This window comes from Miscanthus floridulus, chromosome 12 (genome assembly GCF_019320115.1).
Source record: "Miscanthus floridulus cultivar M001 chromosome 12, ASM1932011v1, whole genome shotgun sequence".
Lineage (NCBI taxonomy): Eukaryota > Viridiplantae > Streptophyta > Magnoliopsida > Poales > Poaceae > Miscanthus > Miscanthus floridulus.
Genome location: NC_089591.1, coordinates 61,655,747 through 61,672,932, shown reverse-complemented (window position 1 = coordinate 61,672,932; position 17,186 = coordinate 61,655,747). Strand labels below are relative to the sequence as shown.

Genomic DNA, 17,186 nt, shown 5'->3' with positions numbered 1-17,186 from the left:
GTTTTATAGCATATTTTTTTCCTGCATTTTTGCAATTGGTACTGATTTTAGGCTGCTACCTTACTGAACTTTAGGCTGTCGTCAACTAACTTTCAATTGATAAATCCGATTTGTGTTTGGTTCCCTGAGCATTTGCCACAAGCGAGGACAAATGAAAACTAAAGTATATTCTCAGATGAAACGGCTGGAGTTAGGATGGGTTGATTAGTAAGTAGTCCTGACAAAAAGATTGTTTCTGATCATATTTTAGCTTTTTTTTGTTTGTACCTGTATTATATATTTCTATTCCATTAATTTTTCTGTGACTATGATATTGCTGTTAGCATGCTGGGAGCCTGAATATTCTTTCTGAACCTGAATAATGTAGCTTCTATATATTTTTCTGAAAATTGATTATCACTGTGCAAGCTATGACTTCTCTGAAAATGTCACTGTGCAAGCTATGACTTCACTGTGCAAACTGAATGTCAGTGTGACCTTGTTTGCTTCCCTGCATCTCAGACTTATTGTTGTTTGCCATTAGTCTATACTAATTCAGCCTTACATATCCTTCTTTTCAGATAATGTCAGGTGCTGCAACATACACTCTCTGAATAGTTAGTTTCTTTACTGTCCATACCTCATTTAGCCAAAATGAGATTGTCTATCAATTCAATCAGTTGCCTGCTACATCATTTATAATTTTACTGAAATGATCAGATGGTTAGGCGATAATTGTTCAAACTCCACATTCTGAGATAATTATCCAAACTCCACATTTGAATTTAGGGACTTGAGCATCATCGTCATGGTGGACATCGCCGATCACCTGGAGTGGATGAGACGCGGCAGCAGGGTGTTTTGCTTCTCTAACGAGCACTAAACAGGTATGCCGAAACATATATGTGTTACACAGATAGCGAATGGGGTGAGTATGCTGTGACAAGGATGTTGTTCAGGGGCATAGGAAGCATTAAGAAATCTGCCGAAACCCAAGTCCCCGCTAGCGCCGTCTTGGCTGCCCCATCATCCCCTGCCTCTATTTGGATCGGTGCTCCCATCCATCCTGCCGGTGTATCATAGGCAATCCGTTCAGCCTGTCCGCCACCGTCAACAGAGGGCATCCACTACAGCGATCAATCTCGCCGTAGGGATCTTTTAGTGATCAATCTCGACAATGTCCAGGAACTACGACCTTCTATCTTCACGGTGAAAGGTATTTTTTTTATTTGCACGCACTATAGATTAGGCTCCGTTCGCTTGGAAGAATTTTGGAGAAATTTGGAGGAATTTGTGAGAGGAAAATACTGTTCCGAATGAAAAAAAGAAGCGGATCAAGCCGGGTTTAAAGGCACGCGAACGGGGCCTAGGAGATGTAGCCAACCTAATATCTTTGAGTGGTAACTTGCTGATTTGCCAACCTCTTTTAATTTAGTGCAGTTACGCAGCTAAGTTTGTGAAAGAATACATTGAGGAATCAAAACATCTTTTCTTTTTTTGTTTTTACCAATTGGTGAATAGTGGGATAGCTTTTTACAATTGGTGAATAGTGGGATTGCTGTGAATAACTGAATATATAACCCCCCTGACTACCGACTGAAGCTATGCCCGACATGCCAAGGTCCTTAGCTGTTTTTTTCTTTGTTTGGAAGAAGCAGTACGACCCTGCTAAGAAGATAGAAAAGAGTAATCTTTAAGAAAGAAGGAACACTGCCGACGTTGATGACCCCAAATGTAACGATGCTACCTTTCCTAAATATAATGATACACAAACATTGAGTCAAGGATTCTAGAAAAGGTACTATTGTTAAAATTAGTCATTTTAGCTTACTGTTTTTATTTTTGTTGTTCATAAATAACCACAAAAGAATCTCATGACATATTCCGATTTTTATTCTTATGCTCTATTTTGACTCACCTATTATAACAAGAGGATTCTGAAGAACAAAATGTTACTGTTCCTGGTTGATGGATGACATTTCTCAATTTGCATGTTGTAAGTCATAACTCATGTATGAACTGTTCACTATCAAGTAAAGTGTGTCGCCTTGTCGGTTTGAGCAAATTATTACTGTGCTCTCTGAATGGATTACATTTCTCAGTTTGCGTTTGTTTACACCCATGTATTGACAGTACTATATGTGTTAGAACTTTGAGATGATGCCTTAATTAGAAGTTTTGGCCCTAGTTTAATGCAAAGGTAATACGCAACCAGGGATCAGTTCAAGCCAGGGTGACAATGTCTTAACAAGTAAATCTTTTGCAAGATGTATTGTGTTTTTTTCCCAGCGTGGGTTTAGCATGGCTAGGATCTTGGTTTTGTGTTTGTATCTACGGGGACCTATTCTTAAGGTGTTGAGCATTCATATAGTGAACTAAAAAAAGAAACATGTTTGCCTTCCGAAGCTAACTGTGAATTACTTTCAGCCCGGTATAGGCGTACTTGCAGAGACGAAAGTATAATGGGCCGAAGAATCATGGTCGTTCGGCCCGGCTTGGGAACCACAGTGTTTCGATTGTGCCGCAGCTGCTTGTAAGTGGGCTGGAGCCTAGCTAAGTCTGGCCAACCGTACCATCGTAGCCTGGCCCTCGAAGAACGCCCGATCTGGTCGTTTTTGTGGAGCCTGGCCCGAGCTAGCATCCGACGCGAGTTTCGTCATCGCCCGTGCCCGGTCCTTCGCGCTCCTCCGCTCGTCCGCCCGGTCCCCCTCGGTGCTCGCCATGGAAGCCCCTTGCTCGCTCCTCTCCCCCTCGGTGCTCGCGGCCATGGAGGCCCCTTGCGCGCTCGCCCGGCAGTCTCCGCGACGGCCTCCTGCAGTCCGGCATTGTCGCCGGTGGCGGCCTCGAGCGCCTTGCGCCTCGACCGCCTACTCCAGCACGTGGCAACGCTCTCCCTCCATGCGACGGCGGCGGCCTCCTCCGTAGCGCGCGCGCGCCAGCTGCGCCTTCTCACTGGCGCGCCACCCGGCCACGGCGTCCTTCCAGTCAGAGGTGAGCGCGCCAACCCGCTCTGTGGTCGACCACAGCTCCGCCTCGGCGCCCTGGAGGAGGCCCTAGAGTCGTCGCGCTCGGCGTGGGCCGCCTCCAGCTCGTCCCGCGCGTCCGAGAGCCACGCCTTGACCTGCTTTGCCTCCATGGTGACCGCGGTCAGCTCGTCCGCCGCCTTCCGGCTCCGCTCCTCAGCCTGCACGGACACGCGGAGCCTGGACCACAGCCCGTTGGGCGCTGACTGGCTCCCTCTTCCCAATCCGTCGCCGGGCTGCTCACCGTGCTCATTGGGTGCTGGCCGTGCTCGTTCGATGCTCAACGTGCACCCATTCAAGAGGTGCCCACTAGGTGTTCGACTAAATTTCTCAAAAAGGGATAAACGTACCGATTTAGAGAAGCGGTAGCTATATCAAAATAAACTAGACAATCAAATACACTTTAGAGCTAGTGGGGTACATACAACCAAACAATCCCGGGTTAGCTTAGTGGGAGCAGACTAGGGCTACCCAGGCTAGGATTTTGGTTAAACTAAAAATTGGCTACAAAAACCAAACACACCATATGTGACCAAACAACGAAAAAGCCCACATGAGTTAAAAAACCGGCCTATAAGCCGGCCTATAAAGGCAGCCGCTCCCAATTCCCACCGGGCCAGAGGGGGTGGTTTGTATCCACGGTTTCGAGGCCAGCAGTTTTAGTTTTAGGGATAGTTTTTCGTCCACAAATTTTCGGGTTGTTTAGGGCAGATTTTCAATCTTACCCGCGGATCACCGCTGGGGCTCAAAAACAAAGCAGCCCAATAACAACCCCCAGGTATATAACTCCCTCAGACTGACGCCCCCTCCTCAGTACCTGCGTCCGGCCTCCGGGAGGCTCCAGCATCCCCACCCGACGGCCACCTCTCGGCGGCTCAGCCTCTGCGCCTTGGCCTTGGCCGCCCCCCGCCGCCTAGCGGGCGGCCTCGCGCCCTCGCCACCACTCCCTGCTGCCTCGCGAGTCGCGCCCTCGCCACCACTCGCTGCTGCAGCGCGTGCGCGCCCAGAAGGGGCCGCCGGCCGCCGGCCGGCCGCCGGCGCACCCAGCGGAGCCCGGGTCAGAGGCGGGCAGCTAGGGCGAGATGCGTCGAGCCCTCTAAAACCCTTAGCCCCCAAGATCCCTCACCATGCCGGTCCTCCGCTCCCCGTTCGCCGGGGGCGACCTCCCCGCTGGCGACCCCGACCCCGACTACCTCTATTTCCTCGAGCACATCCGCCTCGACGGCGACTCCTACACCCTCGAGCTCCCGGCCAACGGCGACTCCCCGGCCTCGCTCCTCAAGTACGAGGCCCCGCTCGTCAGCTACTCCGACGGCGAGTGCGTCTCCGATCCCTCCCCGGGCCGCCTCAGCAGCAACCGCCGCGCAGTGGAGGAGAGGGAATCGTCCGAGTCGGCGTCATTGGAGACGGCTCCCGCGTGGTACGATTCCCTCGATGACGTCGACGAGGACTACCGCCTCTTCCTGCAGCACACGAGCCTTGTGGATGGCCAGTTGGTCCTCGAGATCGGGGGCGTCGTCGTCAACTACGATGAGCCGGTTGCGGCGGGGTCTCGGGGGGAGAAGGGTACGCAGCGGGCGGAAGAGGCGGCCTTTGCTTCGCCGGGGGATGGGGTCGGTGTTGCAGCGGGGAGCGATGAGGTCGCCTCCGGTGCTCCGGCGACAGTTGTTCCGGAGCAGAACGCGTCCGATTGGCGGGCGGATCCATCGCCACGGCGTGAGGTGAACGATGGCGGAGATGAGGGGCTGTCGGATGCAAACACGCTGAAGGGCGCGTATCGGGAGGCGAGCTCAAGCGATGGCCGTCGTGCAGGACACCCTACTAATTCGGTGAGAAACTCTGATACTTACAATTGCGTGTCGTTGTCAGTTTGTCACTAGCGCATACTGTCCTTAACAGAATAAGGAATACTACATTCAGTATCTATTAGCGCAAAGAATTTCCATTGCTGTACATCCGTGCTTGTTCTCAGCGGACTGTGCCAGGAGCTGTATCGGATTTTTTTTTTTTAAAATATGCCAGTAGCCCAGTACGTTTCTTTTAACATAACGTGCGCCTTTCTCAACTTACTTTCAGAACGTTGATCGAAATGTCTCATTCAAGTTATTTGAAGAAATAAATAAATAAATTATATATATATATATTATATTTATGTATTCTTCTAAAAGAGATGATGTTTGGCATACTTGTTGCATCTGATTTGTTCTTCCTTCCTATTCATCTGATACAGGGGGGCAAAGTAGAAAACGAAGGTATTATATGGCCTACACATATCACACGAAGGCCAGATTCAGATTTCAAGCGAAGGTTGATCAAGGCTCTTACAAAGCCAGTTGCTCCGAAGGAGTATTATAGATTGTTTGAGACAGTTACTATCCGTACTCCGTTAATGAAGCTGCGGCAGGTCCGTAATGAAACAAAATCATATCCTGCGGAAGAGATGGGCAAATCATATTTGGAGCATTACCCCGGTACAGTTTTGCAGCGCTTGCTTACTTCTTGTTTATGAACACTGTCTCCATGTTTCTTCTCCCTGATAGACTTGACAGGATCACTAGCCATAGATCTAGCATGTAGAACTGATATTTGAATGAAGTAGTAAACCCTAGAACGTGATCTAGGGCGAGAAACAAAGAGAGGGAGAGCGATGCGGGATGGCAAACCATCGTCCGCCGTCGCATAAGACGAGCTGGCCATCACTGATGTGCGGTGGAGGTGTGGTGGTGACGCGGTGAAGTCCCGACGGTGACACGGTGGAGGCGTAGACCAGTGGCGACGGTGAAGGCGGTGTGGACTTCTCGTCGCTTATAGCGCGCCCTTCTAGATCGGGCTAGGGCTAGGAACCTCGGTGGGGCGCTGGCGGCTACTGTGAACCTCGTATCTCAAGCCCCAGCCCCCACCTCCTATTCATAACACTGTGCGACGGGGGGCCACTGGCCAGGAGAACGGCTGAGCGCCCCCGATCAGGGCGCGAGTCAGGGTCCGCCTCGGTCGTTGGACCGAGCCGGGTGGAGATCAATCTAACATTCCCCCCCTTGATCCCACCTTATGACTTTAAACTTAGTTCACTTTGTCTTTTTCCCCATTCTATCACAGATTAGTGTATAGAGCATGTCTTATCGTCACGGTCAGTTGCCATTAGATTAAACAGTTACAATGCACCTCTCTGTTTTGAAACAGATTCTCAACCAGACCCTTAGTATCCAGAAATCATAGGCTTTCCCGTAAACCCATGTCGACTGTGTGTTCTCTGAACGCACTGGGTGGTTATCCTTTGGTAAGTAGATCCGCAAGTACTTGCTTGGTACTTATATACTCAATGCTTTCAAAATGATTCTGGATTTTCTCCTTTACAACATTTAACTTAATGTCAATGTGTTTGGCATCACACTTGACCTGTTGTTTTAGGAGTTAAATACTTTAAATGGTTATTGCTGTTGACTACCATTGTTAAATCCGGGTACATATTCCCTTAACCACTTTTGCCTGTTCCTGAGACCTCATGACAAGCTATACTATGGTATACATTATTGATGACACCACAACTGTTTTATTGGAGCTTTTCCATAATAATACTCCAACTACGAGTGTTAGCAACTACTGTGGATTTCACAACACATCTCGCCAAAACTTAACATCTGTACCTATAACTATTTGAGAGTACTTGTTCTTTCTTACTCAGCATGAGGCCTATGATACTTTGCAAAAATTGCAAGATATTCTTAACTTCATTCCAATGATCTATATCTGGACTAGACTTCTGCTAAAATATCCCGGATACTTAAGCTACGTCAGGATAAGTTCTTACTTGTACATTCATTAAGCTTTCAACAGCTGAAGCATATGGAACCATGTTCATTTGATCGATTTCATATCGGTTCCTGGAACACTGAAAGTTCCCAAATCTATTACCCTTGACTATAGGAGCAGGCGTATGTTTATTCGCATGCATACTTTATTTCTTTAGAATCTTTTCTAAGTATGCCTTTGCGATAGTCCTAATACCCCTTTTCATCTATCTCGGTGAATTTCAATTCCTAGAACCAATGAGGCTTCACCAAGATCATTCACATTGAAACGTCAGGACAAAGACTTCTTCTTCTCCAATGGCAGATTAACATTACTACTAGTGAGTAGGATGTCATCTATACACAGGATATGGAAAATGAATTTTTCATTCTAGAACTTCGCATAAACGCTATTGTCCTTCTCATTTTCTTTAAACCCAAACTTTCTTATCGTTTCATCAACTTCAAATACTACTGTCTAGAGACTTGTTTTAACCCATAAATGGATTTCTACAGGCGGCATCCCATACGTTTTTTTTCTTCCACGACAAAACCTTTGGGTGTGCCATGTAAACGTTTTCATACAAATCCCCGTTGAGGAATGCTGTCTTTACATCCATCTGATGTAACTCTAAATCGTAATGTGCCAATAACACCATTATGATTCTAAAAGAATCCTTGCATGAGACTAGAGAGAAAACTCTCATCGTAATTTATTCATTCTCTTTGCGTAAAGTCTTTTGCTACAAGTCATGCTTTATATCTTTCCACATTCCCTTTGAAGTCACATTTTGTCTTATAGACCCTTTCACAGCCTACTGTTTTGGCTCTATTAGGAATTTCTTCTAAGTCCCAAACATCGTTGGTATTCATCGAATTCATTTCAACTTCCATAGTTTCTTGCCATTCAAACGAGTAAACGCTTCTCATGGCTTCTTCAAATGAGGTGGGATCACCCTCTATTTGAATTTCTTCACTAACATAGACTTCATAGTCATCAGAAAACTGGTTTACTAATTCTTTGAGACCTTCTGGGGCCTCAGCTACTGGCACTTTCATGTGGGGCGGTGAAGGCGGTGTGGACTTCCCGTCGCTTACAACGTGCCCTTCTAGATCGGACTAGGGCTAGGAACCTCGGTGGGACGCTGACAGCTATGGTGAACCTCGTATCTCGAGCCCCAGCCCCCACGTCCTATTCATAGCGCTGCGCGACGGGGGCCCACTAGCCAGGAGAACGGCTAAGCGCCCCCGATCAGGGCGCGAGTCAGGGTCTAACTCGGTCGTTGGACCGAGCCGGGTGGAGATCAATCTAACACTCCCCTCACACACTATTTACATTCTTGTTGATGAAAATATTCCAATAATTTTCTCTTATGATGTCCTTTATTGTTCTTGTCTGTGTGACTGTATCACTGCAATTAATGTCCAGTTTTGTCCTCTCCTTGTGACAACTTTGTTATTGTCAATGATATTCAAGCATTTTGTTTGCCTATTCTTTTTTGGTGCATCATATATAGTATGGCATCGTTGAATCACTGGTATATGGTTGTGTACATAGTCTTTCTGAGGCACATCTTGATATCCTTGGTTATTCCTTTAGAACTTGTAACGTCAACAGGAGTTAAACGGAAAAAAGACTCAGTTACATAAACGGAAAAAAACTCATTTACATAAGTTAGCCGTTATCATTGGAGTATTCATTTTCAGCGTCAATTACTGAAGCCGATAGTAGCCCATGCACAATATTTCTATAGGTGTTGGATCAATTTGATTTGCCTTATACAACACTACAAATGTCAGACTTGTTTGTTGTTGAACTGAACCCTATAACTGAATAATGGCTCATTTTAGCTAAGCAATTGATTCTTTGGAACTTTGAGTTTATATGATGAGATCATAGTCATAATGGAATGGTAAATAAACACACGAACTAGATTCATTCTCTTGGACAATATATTTATTTCCCATCAGAAGGTTTTTCTTACCTTCCGTTTGGTGACTAAACTATTTTTGGGACCACCGTAGTAACACAAGAAACACCCACAAAGCACTTCTGTAGTTGGTGCTAAGCAATATATTGTTGAGAAAGAGTGCTGTTTATTCTTGAACTGGCCAGATTTGCTTGTAACTGTAGTAATTAATGCATTTTCTTTATTTTATTTACGTCAGATCTGGCCGACCAAATTATGAAAAGTGGTAGTCGCAATGGTCTAGCTCTGATGCGGGGGTTTCTCTTCTGGTTGCAGGTATCCTTGTAGTATCTCGTAATTATTTTGGCAGTGCCTGTTGTCTTTATCTTTGTATTTTGTTTGAAAAAAGTTTTCATATATCAAATCCATATGTTTCCATATCTTTTGTTCAAGCACAAGTGTCTAACCCTAAAGCTGTCATTCTCTATATTGAACTACATATTTTTTGGGTAGAGCTATTCATTTTGTTTTGCTGAGATAGGCATTTTCTTTGCCTGCAAGGCTCCAAGTCAATATAGGTGCCATTAGGTCTGGTTAAGCAGACCTGATGTCAACCACACTGGAACCAGTTTTGTTTGCAGCATCAGTACATACTGTCTTCTTATTGCCAGGCTGTTGCATACCTAAGCAGCAATGTGAATCTGCTAACTTTGAGCTTCATTCTTCTGCAGAACAATGTACATGGAGATCAGTTCAAGCCATGGGTAGATGATTCTAGAGAACAGGAGGTTATTTGTTTGGTGGACTGAGCTCACACTGATTAGGTGGCTATATCCTTCGTTTGCTTGATTTAGGTGACGAACTGTCCTCAGCGGAGAATGTATGGATTCCAATATGCGATGGAAACCTCGATCCTGGAATACCATGTCCTGGAATACAGTTCAGCTGTTGAATGAATAAATGGTTCCTCATTGAAATAATATATAAACACTCTATCTTATGTCATTATGTGATTACGATCCCTGTAGAGTTTTCCCCAGACTGGAGTTAGGACTCCGTAAATCTGATGAGTTGTTGCACTTGATCTCCCTGCCATTTAGGATGATGAAAACAGGATGCAGAACAAAATGGTTAAAACTGGAGGACCTCGTATGACTGCAGAATTGCAAAAACTCAGTCCAGGGGTGCTTAAAACATGGCCATTTGTCCTGTTCGATTGAGCTTATTCCAAACTACTTTTCAGCCATTCGATTGAGCTTATTCCAAACTACTTTTCAGCCATAAAACAGTGTTTTTCTCTCACAACATTTTAGCATAAGCCTAAGTCAAATCTCAACATCAGCCAACATTATCAGTCTATCACACACTTTTGCTACACCAACGCCCCCTTTGTTCTGCCTGTCCCGCCACGCGCAATAGCCAGACGCCACCGTGAGCTGCCATGCCTGGCTCTCCTATCCTCTCATGAATCTCATCAAAACAAGAAAGACAAACTGATTGAACCTCCAGACCTGCAAGATCCGTGAGTTTTAACCTCCCGACAACAACAGAAGAATTTTTAATACATGAGCCTTTTCTTTTACCACCACATAAGACTAAGATTATGCTAACACGAATGGTGTACTTTTTTTGTTCTAAATTATAGTTTATTTTAGCTCTATCTGAAGTCAAATTTGAAATTCAAGTTATGGTCTTAAAATTATGTTTGAAGATCTTATATTTTGAAATTTAAATTTTTTGAATTGCTCAAACGAACTCGGATAGAGAAATGAACAATATGAAAATTATAGATCTAGACCAAATCTACAATTTTGTTTGAGTTGAAATCATTTATGGTCCAAAAAATATGCTTGAAGTTCTTATATTTTGAAATTCAAAATTTTCAAATAAACACGAATGAAGAAATTATCAAAACTAAAGTTGTAGATCTTGAAGAGATAGATTATATATATATATATATATATATATATATATATATATATATATATATATATATTTTGGTTAAGTCCAATTTACACCCTCCAACTTGCAGCAAAGTTTGGATTTCAACCTCGAACTTCAAAACCGGACAACTTTGGCCCTCCAACTCTCGAAAAAGTTCAACTTTCAACCTTCTGGGCGGTTTTGCGGGTGAATAGTAACTTTTGATATTTTTGGGTGACGTCGAAATTTTATATTATTTTTTTAAGCATCTTAACGTCCTCAAATGAAAAAACTCAAAACTACAAAGTTGTAGATCTCGTCGAGTTCTACAATTTACATATAAAAATTATCTTCATCCGACATCGTATTGAAGGGTTTTCTATTTTTTCAAATTTGAGTCTCATCACGCGATAAAATATGGTGCTGAAATTTTATATTATTTTTTCGAGCATCTTACTGTCCTCAAATGGAAAAACTCAAAACTACAAAGTTGTAGATCTCATCGAGGTATATAATTTACATATAAAAATTATCTTCATCTGACATCGTATTGAAGGGTTTTCTATTTTTTGAAATTTGAGTCTCATCACGCGACAAAATTGTTTCACGCGTGATGAGACTTAAATTTCAAAAAATAGAAAACCCTTCAATACGATGTCGGATGAAGATAATTTTTATATGTAAATTATAGACCTCGATGAGATCTATAACTTTGTAGTTTTGAGTTTTTTCATTTGAGGACAGTAAGATGCTCGAAAAAATAATATAAAATTTCAGCATCATATTTTGAGACTCAAATTTCAAAAAATAGAAAACCCTTCAATACGATGTCGGATAAAGATAATTTTTATATGTAAATTGTAGACCTCGATGAGATCTACAACTTTGTAGTTTTGAGTTTTTTCATTTGAGGAAGTTAAGATGCTCAAAAAAATAATATAAAATTCCAACGCTCCTGAAAATATCAAAAGTTACTGTTCACCCACAAAACCGCCCCAGAAGGTTGCAAGTTGAACTTTTTCGAGAGTTGGAGGCCCAAAGTTGTCCGGTTTTGAAGTTCGAGGTTGAAATCCGAACTTTGCTGCAAGTTGGAGGGTGTAAATTAGACTTAACCCTATATTTTTAAATGTACCAATTTCGTATTTTTCTAAATTAAAAAGAAATATTTATGAATTATAGTGATTTACCTATTATTCTATTATTTTTAGAAAATACATATATAATAAAACAACCTTTGAAACCAGAACTAATCTCTTCCTTATTACACAACCATGACATTCATGTTTTTCCTTATTTGACACCACAAACATTCATGCTTTCTTATTTGACACCATATAGTTCTAATAAACAAGGGTAAATAGGTCATTTTGGTGGCCACTTAACATTGTTAGTGAAGGAAATTGACGATAGTGCCAAATAGGGAAGAAAATTTCAACTCGGTTGATGAGGACATCGCCACGCTGGACACACCGGCGCCATGGTCTTCCCCAAGTTCCAATTCGTTCCCAACTCAGCTGCCACGTCGCCCTCGGATTCAGCAGACACGTCGTCACTGTTTCGGTCATAACTTCCTCATACGACATCGAAATGGGCCGTTCTTGGATGCGTTGGAAAGGGGACGACGACGCCGTCGTTTTGGATCTGGTCCCAGCTCCAGAAGGTCTATGGATCATTCTGTGTGACCACGGCAAGGTGTTGCATCACCTATTTGGGCCAACTTGGCCATGTATCGTGTCGGGCCTTAAGCCCAAGTTGTGGGCGCCCAACCCCTGGCCGTCCTCAACCCTAGGTCGAGTCTTAGACTATAAACACAGCCGCCGCCGCTGCTACACAATTGGGTTTTGTTTAGAGTTTAGTTTTCCATCGAGAAACTGAATCGTTCATTGTAACTGTGGTGACAAATCCTTTTACAGTGATCCAGGGCCCCCGTTCTTGATCTCCTCCACTGTGTCGATTAGTCCTTTGGAACCGAGTTCTTGAACCCTCTATTGATATTCACGTCATTCATATTTGCAATTTCAGATTGCGTGTTTTACCTTCTTGCTTGTGCTCTTCGATTCGCTTGCAGGAAAAGCCTTCTTGGCGAGGTCAATCAAGTTGGGCTTGGTTGATAACCAACGGAGCAATGGTGTAACGGTTGCAGGGTTCGAATCGTGTCTGATTTGAAGCCGGATCGCCAACGTCGAGATCTCCACAAATCGAACTTACCGGCTACCTCTCGAAAGATCGGGCCTGTACTCATCAATTGGTATCATATATTTCAGGTTTACCGCGAGGTATAATCTCGTTTGCCTTAGATTCATATTTGTTCATTACCTAGAGTCCACAAAAAGCCCAAAAATATTTCAATTTCCGCTGTCCTATCGCCCTTTGTGCCTTTGCAATTTCGTTTCAGATTCGTGTTGTTGAGTTTGTGTCCGTGGTCGAGTCTTGTTGCTGGTTTAGGATTGTGTTCGTGGTCGTAGTTCAATCGCCCGTTGCTGTGTTTTTGTTTTCCGCCGCTATCCCATCCACCGTTCCCAAACAACAAGTCGAAGCCACCACATTACTCGACTTGCCCCGCTAGCCGCCTTGTGTAACTTCTCGCCGCCGCGCAAACCCTAGATAGGTTGCCAGCCGCTCTTATTTTGCTTGCATTGCAGCCCTCCTTACATCATCAGGTGAATACCTACTGCTGTGATCGGTGTTAGAGTTTAGGGACGCTTTGCCCTAACTGCCGCCGCCGTGTTGTGCCTCCCGAAAAACATACCTTGAGATACCTTCGGTAAAACAGGCATAACTTTTCGCTCGTTTATCAGAAAAATCTGAAATTTTTTGTGCAGCTTCTTGACACCATTTGGACCCGACCCAAACTCGGCTTCGCCCTGTTTGGTTTCCTCAGAATTGCCAAAAAAATTCGGGAAAATATAGAAAAAAATTGTCAAAGTTTTTGCACGCTTTTCAGAGAACGTGTTGAATTTCTGTAGACCACATCCCACCTCAGTTGTAGGTGCCAATTTTTGTGGTTGCATCTTTTGTGATCCTTGTTCAGAGAAAAGTATAAAAAAATAGTAAAAAAAAATTTGTTTCCTACTAGTGCCTTTTGGAAAAATCCGGGAAAAAATTCAGGAAAAAGGAGAAATTCGGGCTATTTGCTTGTTCTGTGAGTTCTTTCGATCTTTCTTTGTTTTCACCTTGTTGCGCTACATCTCGACACGTCTTAGCCAGCAACTGTGATTTGTACTTTGGATCCAGATTGAACAATCGCTACTCTGCACTCGTTAATTGCTAATCCTTGCTGTCATATTGTGTGCCTATCCATAGCTCCACATATTCTTCTGTCAGCACAGGTTCATCTTGCAACTGTTACCCACGCTCAACAACAGATTGCTTCGCCACTTTGGTTTTGCTCCTGTTTGGCGTTGGTAAGAATACAAGCAAGACGGTGGTAAGCCGCTTGTGATTTTGCATTCCACTTTCACCACCATCACCACCACTTGTTTCCTTTTAGTTGATAGGGATAATACTTTGGTGTTGTCTTTTTCTATCTTCTAACCATGGCAGAAACTCCGACGGACTTCAATGAGTGCGTGTCCAAGGGTGAGCTTGCAACGTTCATGACTGAACAACGCAATCTTATGACCGAGCTGACGCGCAACGTGAACAATCTGGTCACCCGCATTGAACAGCTTGAGCAACGCCCTCCACCTTATTGTGCTGATGATGAAGATGCGGATGCTTTTGGTGATGAAGATGCGTATGCTGACGGTGGTGCCCGTCGCCGCTTCAACTTCAATCGTCGCGGTATGGTAGGTAATAATTATGGTAATAATGATCCTTTTGCTAAAATTAAATTTAGTCTACCTCCTTTTGCTGGTAATGTTGATCCAGAGGCATATTTAGATTGGGAGCTTGCTGTTCAACAAAAATTTGATTCTCATAATATTCCTGCTGAGCATAGAGTTAGACTTGCTACTAGTGAGTTTACTAATTTTGCTTTGTTCTGGTGGAGTGATCTTTGCAATGCCAATAATGCTGCTGCTGTGCCTCAAACTTGGAATGTTTTAAAGCAACGTATGACATCTCATTTTGTTCCTCCTTATTACCAACGTGATTTACGTTTGAAACTACAAACTTTAAAATAAGGTGATAAATGAGTAGAAGCATACTATCAAGAATTGTTTATTGGTTTAGCACGTTGTGGTATAAATGAAGATGATCATGATGCTAGTGCTAGATTTTTTGGTGGTTTAAACTATGATATACAGAACATACTTGATTACAAAGAATGGCGCAATTTTTCCTAATTGTATCATCTTGCTATTAAGGCCGAACGAGAAGTACAGGGACGCAAACAACACCAGCCTTTCAGGTCTAACAATGGGAGGAATTTTCAGCAGCGTTTCGAGCCGGAGACGCCCAAGCTTCCTGTTGCACCACAGCCATCTACACCTCCATTTTCTTCCGGGGTAAGTAAATTGTCTAATATGCAGTTTCCACAGCTGAAGAAAGGTGGCACTCCGGGTGCTTCTACTAGCTCCTCCTCGTCCAGCTCTAAAATCATTTGCCACCGATGCAAAGGCATGGGACATGTCATGAAGGAATGCCCCAGTCGTCGCGCTTTCATTGCTACAGAGGATGGATATGTAAGTACTAGTGATGTTGAAGATGATTTAGCCCTTGCTGCTAACATTGATGCAGATCCCACCGAGGGCGATCAAGACAAGGAGGCCATCACCATTGACTCTGTGGCTGCTGCCGCGGACTACCCTAGCCTTCTTGTGCAGCGTGTGTTGAGTACACGTGTGGGTCATGAAGAAGAGATGAAGATCCAACGCCACAATTTGTTCCACATGTATCTCATTGTGCAGGGTTGTCGTGTTCTCACTATCATTGATAGCGGGAGTTGCAACAACTTGGTGAGTTCAGATTTGGTTGACAAGCTTGGCTTGACCACACGACAACATTCGTATCCATATAAACTTCAATGGTTCAATAATAGTGGTAAGACTAAGGTAACTAAATCAGCACGCATTAGCTTTTTCACAGGCTCTTATCATGATACTGCTGATTTTGATGTTGTCCCTATGCAAGCTTGTTCCATTTTGTTAGGTCGCCCATGGGAATTTGATAATGATGCTTTACACCATGGTAGAACTAATACATACACTATCATACATAAGGACAAGAAAATTACATTGCTACCTTTGTCTCCTACGGATATTATTAAACATGCTAATGAGATAAAAAATAAACCTCCAACAGACATTGCTAAAAATAATGGGATTAAGTTAAAAGGAGGTGCTTTTCTTGCTACAACTCCTGCTACTGCTGAGTTATGTGATAATCCTGATGCACCATGTTATACTATGTTTTGTCAACCTTTTATGTCTGGTGCATTGCCTGCTGTCACTAACCTTTTGCAGGAGTTCGCTGATGATGGGATGGAGTCGAGGACGACTCCAATTCTACAAGGAGGGGATAATGAGGACATCGCCAAGATGGAGTCGAGGACGACTCCAATTCGAGAAGAGGAGGATGATGAGGACATCGCCATGCTGGACACACCGGCGCCATGGTCTTCCCCAAGTTCCAATTCGTTCCCAACTCAGCTGCCACGTCGCCCTCGGATTCAGCAGACACGTCGTCACTGTTTCGGTCATAACTTCCTCATACGACATCGAAATGGGCCGTTCTTGGATGCGTTGGAAAGGGGACGACGACGCCGTCATTTTGGATCTGGTCCCAGCTCCAGAAGGTCCGTGGATCATTCTGTGTGACCACGGCAAGGTGTTGCATCACCTATTTGGGCCAACTTGGCCATGTATCGTGTCGGGCCTTAAGCCCAAGTTGTGTGCGCCCAACCCCTGGCCGTCCTCAACCCTAGGTCGAGTCTTAGACTATAAACACAGCCGCCGCTGCTGCTACACAATTGGGTTTTGTTTAGAGTTTAGTTTTCCATCGAGAAACTGAATCGTTCATTGTAACTGTGGTGACAAATCCTTTTACAGTGATCCAGGGCCCCCGTTCTTGATCTCCTCCACTGTGTCGATTAGTCCTTTGGAACCAAGTTCTTGAACCCTCTATTGATATTCGCGTCATTCATATTTGCAATTTCAGATTGCGTGTTTTACCTTCTTGCTTGTGCTCTTCGATTCACTTGCAGGAAAAGCCTTCTTGGCGAGGTCAATCAAGTTGGGCTTGGTTGATAACCAACGGAGCAGTGGTGTAACGGTTGCAGGGTTCGAATCGTGTCTGATTTGAAGCCGGATCGCCAACGTCGAGATCTCCACAAATCGAACTTACCGGCTACCTCTCGGAAGATCGGGCCTGTACTCATCATCGGTGCTTGATAAGGAACTTCGATTTTAAGAGTGCCTTAGAAGGAAGACCGGTTTTTTCAGTGACAAATAGATAGTTCTCCCTTAACCTTAACTAATTCTAAAAATTAGCATGTACAAATTCAAACAAAATACATCACCATGACATATTTCACAGAAAAATTAATGAGACTAATTTGATATTGTATATCTTAATGCATTTTTTCTATAAATTCGATCAAAGTTAGATAAATCTGACCTGTT

General features: G+C 43.9%; 1 protein-coding gene across 1 annotated transcript; it reads left to right on the top strand.

Moving 5' to 3' along the window:
* The first annotated feature begins 3,805 nt into the window (after positions 1 to 3,805).
* Positions 3,806 to 9,708, top strand: LOC136497882 (uncharacterized). The gene is made up of 4 exons (XM_066493762.1): positions 3,806 to 4,831; positions 5,233 to 5,473; positions 8,960 to 9,036; positions 9,432 to 9,708. Exons 1-4 carry the CDS (start codon positions 4,130 to 4,132, stop codon positions 9,507 to 9,509), a joined length of 1,098 nt encoding a protein of 365 aa, XP_066349859.1. The 5' UTR covers positions 3,806 to 4,129; the 3' UTR covers positions 9,510 to 9,708.
* Positions 9,709 to 17,186: the final 7,478 nt, after the last annotated feature.

Excerpts from the sequence above, each read along its gene's own strand:
- LOC136497882 (XM_066493762.1), top strand. The coding sequence starts at position 4,130 with ATGCCGGTCCTCCGCTCCCCGTTCGCCGGGGGCGACCTCCCCGCTGGC. Across the intron at positions 4,832-5,232 it reads CAGGACACCCTACTAATTCG|GGGGGCAAAGTAGAAAACGA; the intron begins GTGAGAAACTCT and ends CATCTGATACAG. Across the intron at positions 9,037-9,431 it reads GGTTTCTCTTCTGGTTGCAG|AACAATGTACATGGAGATCA; the intron begins GTATCCTTGTAG and ends ATTCTTCTGCAG.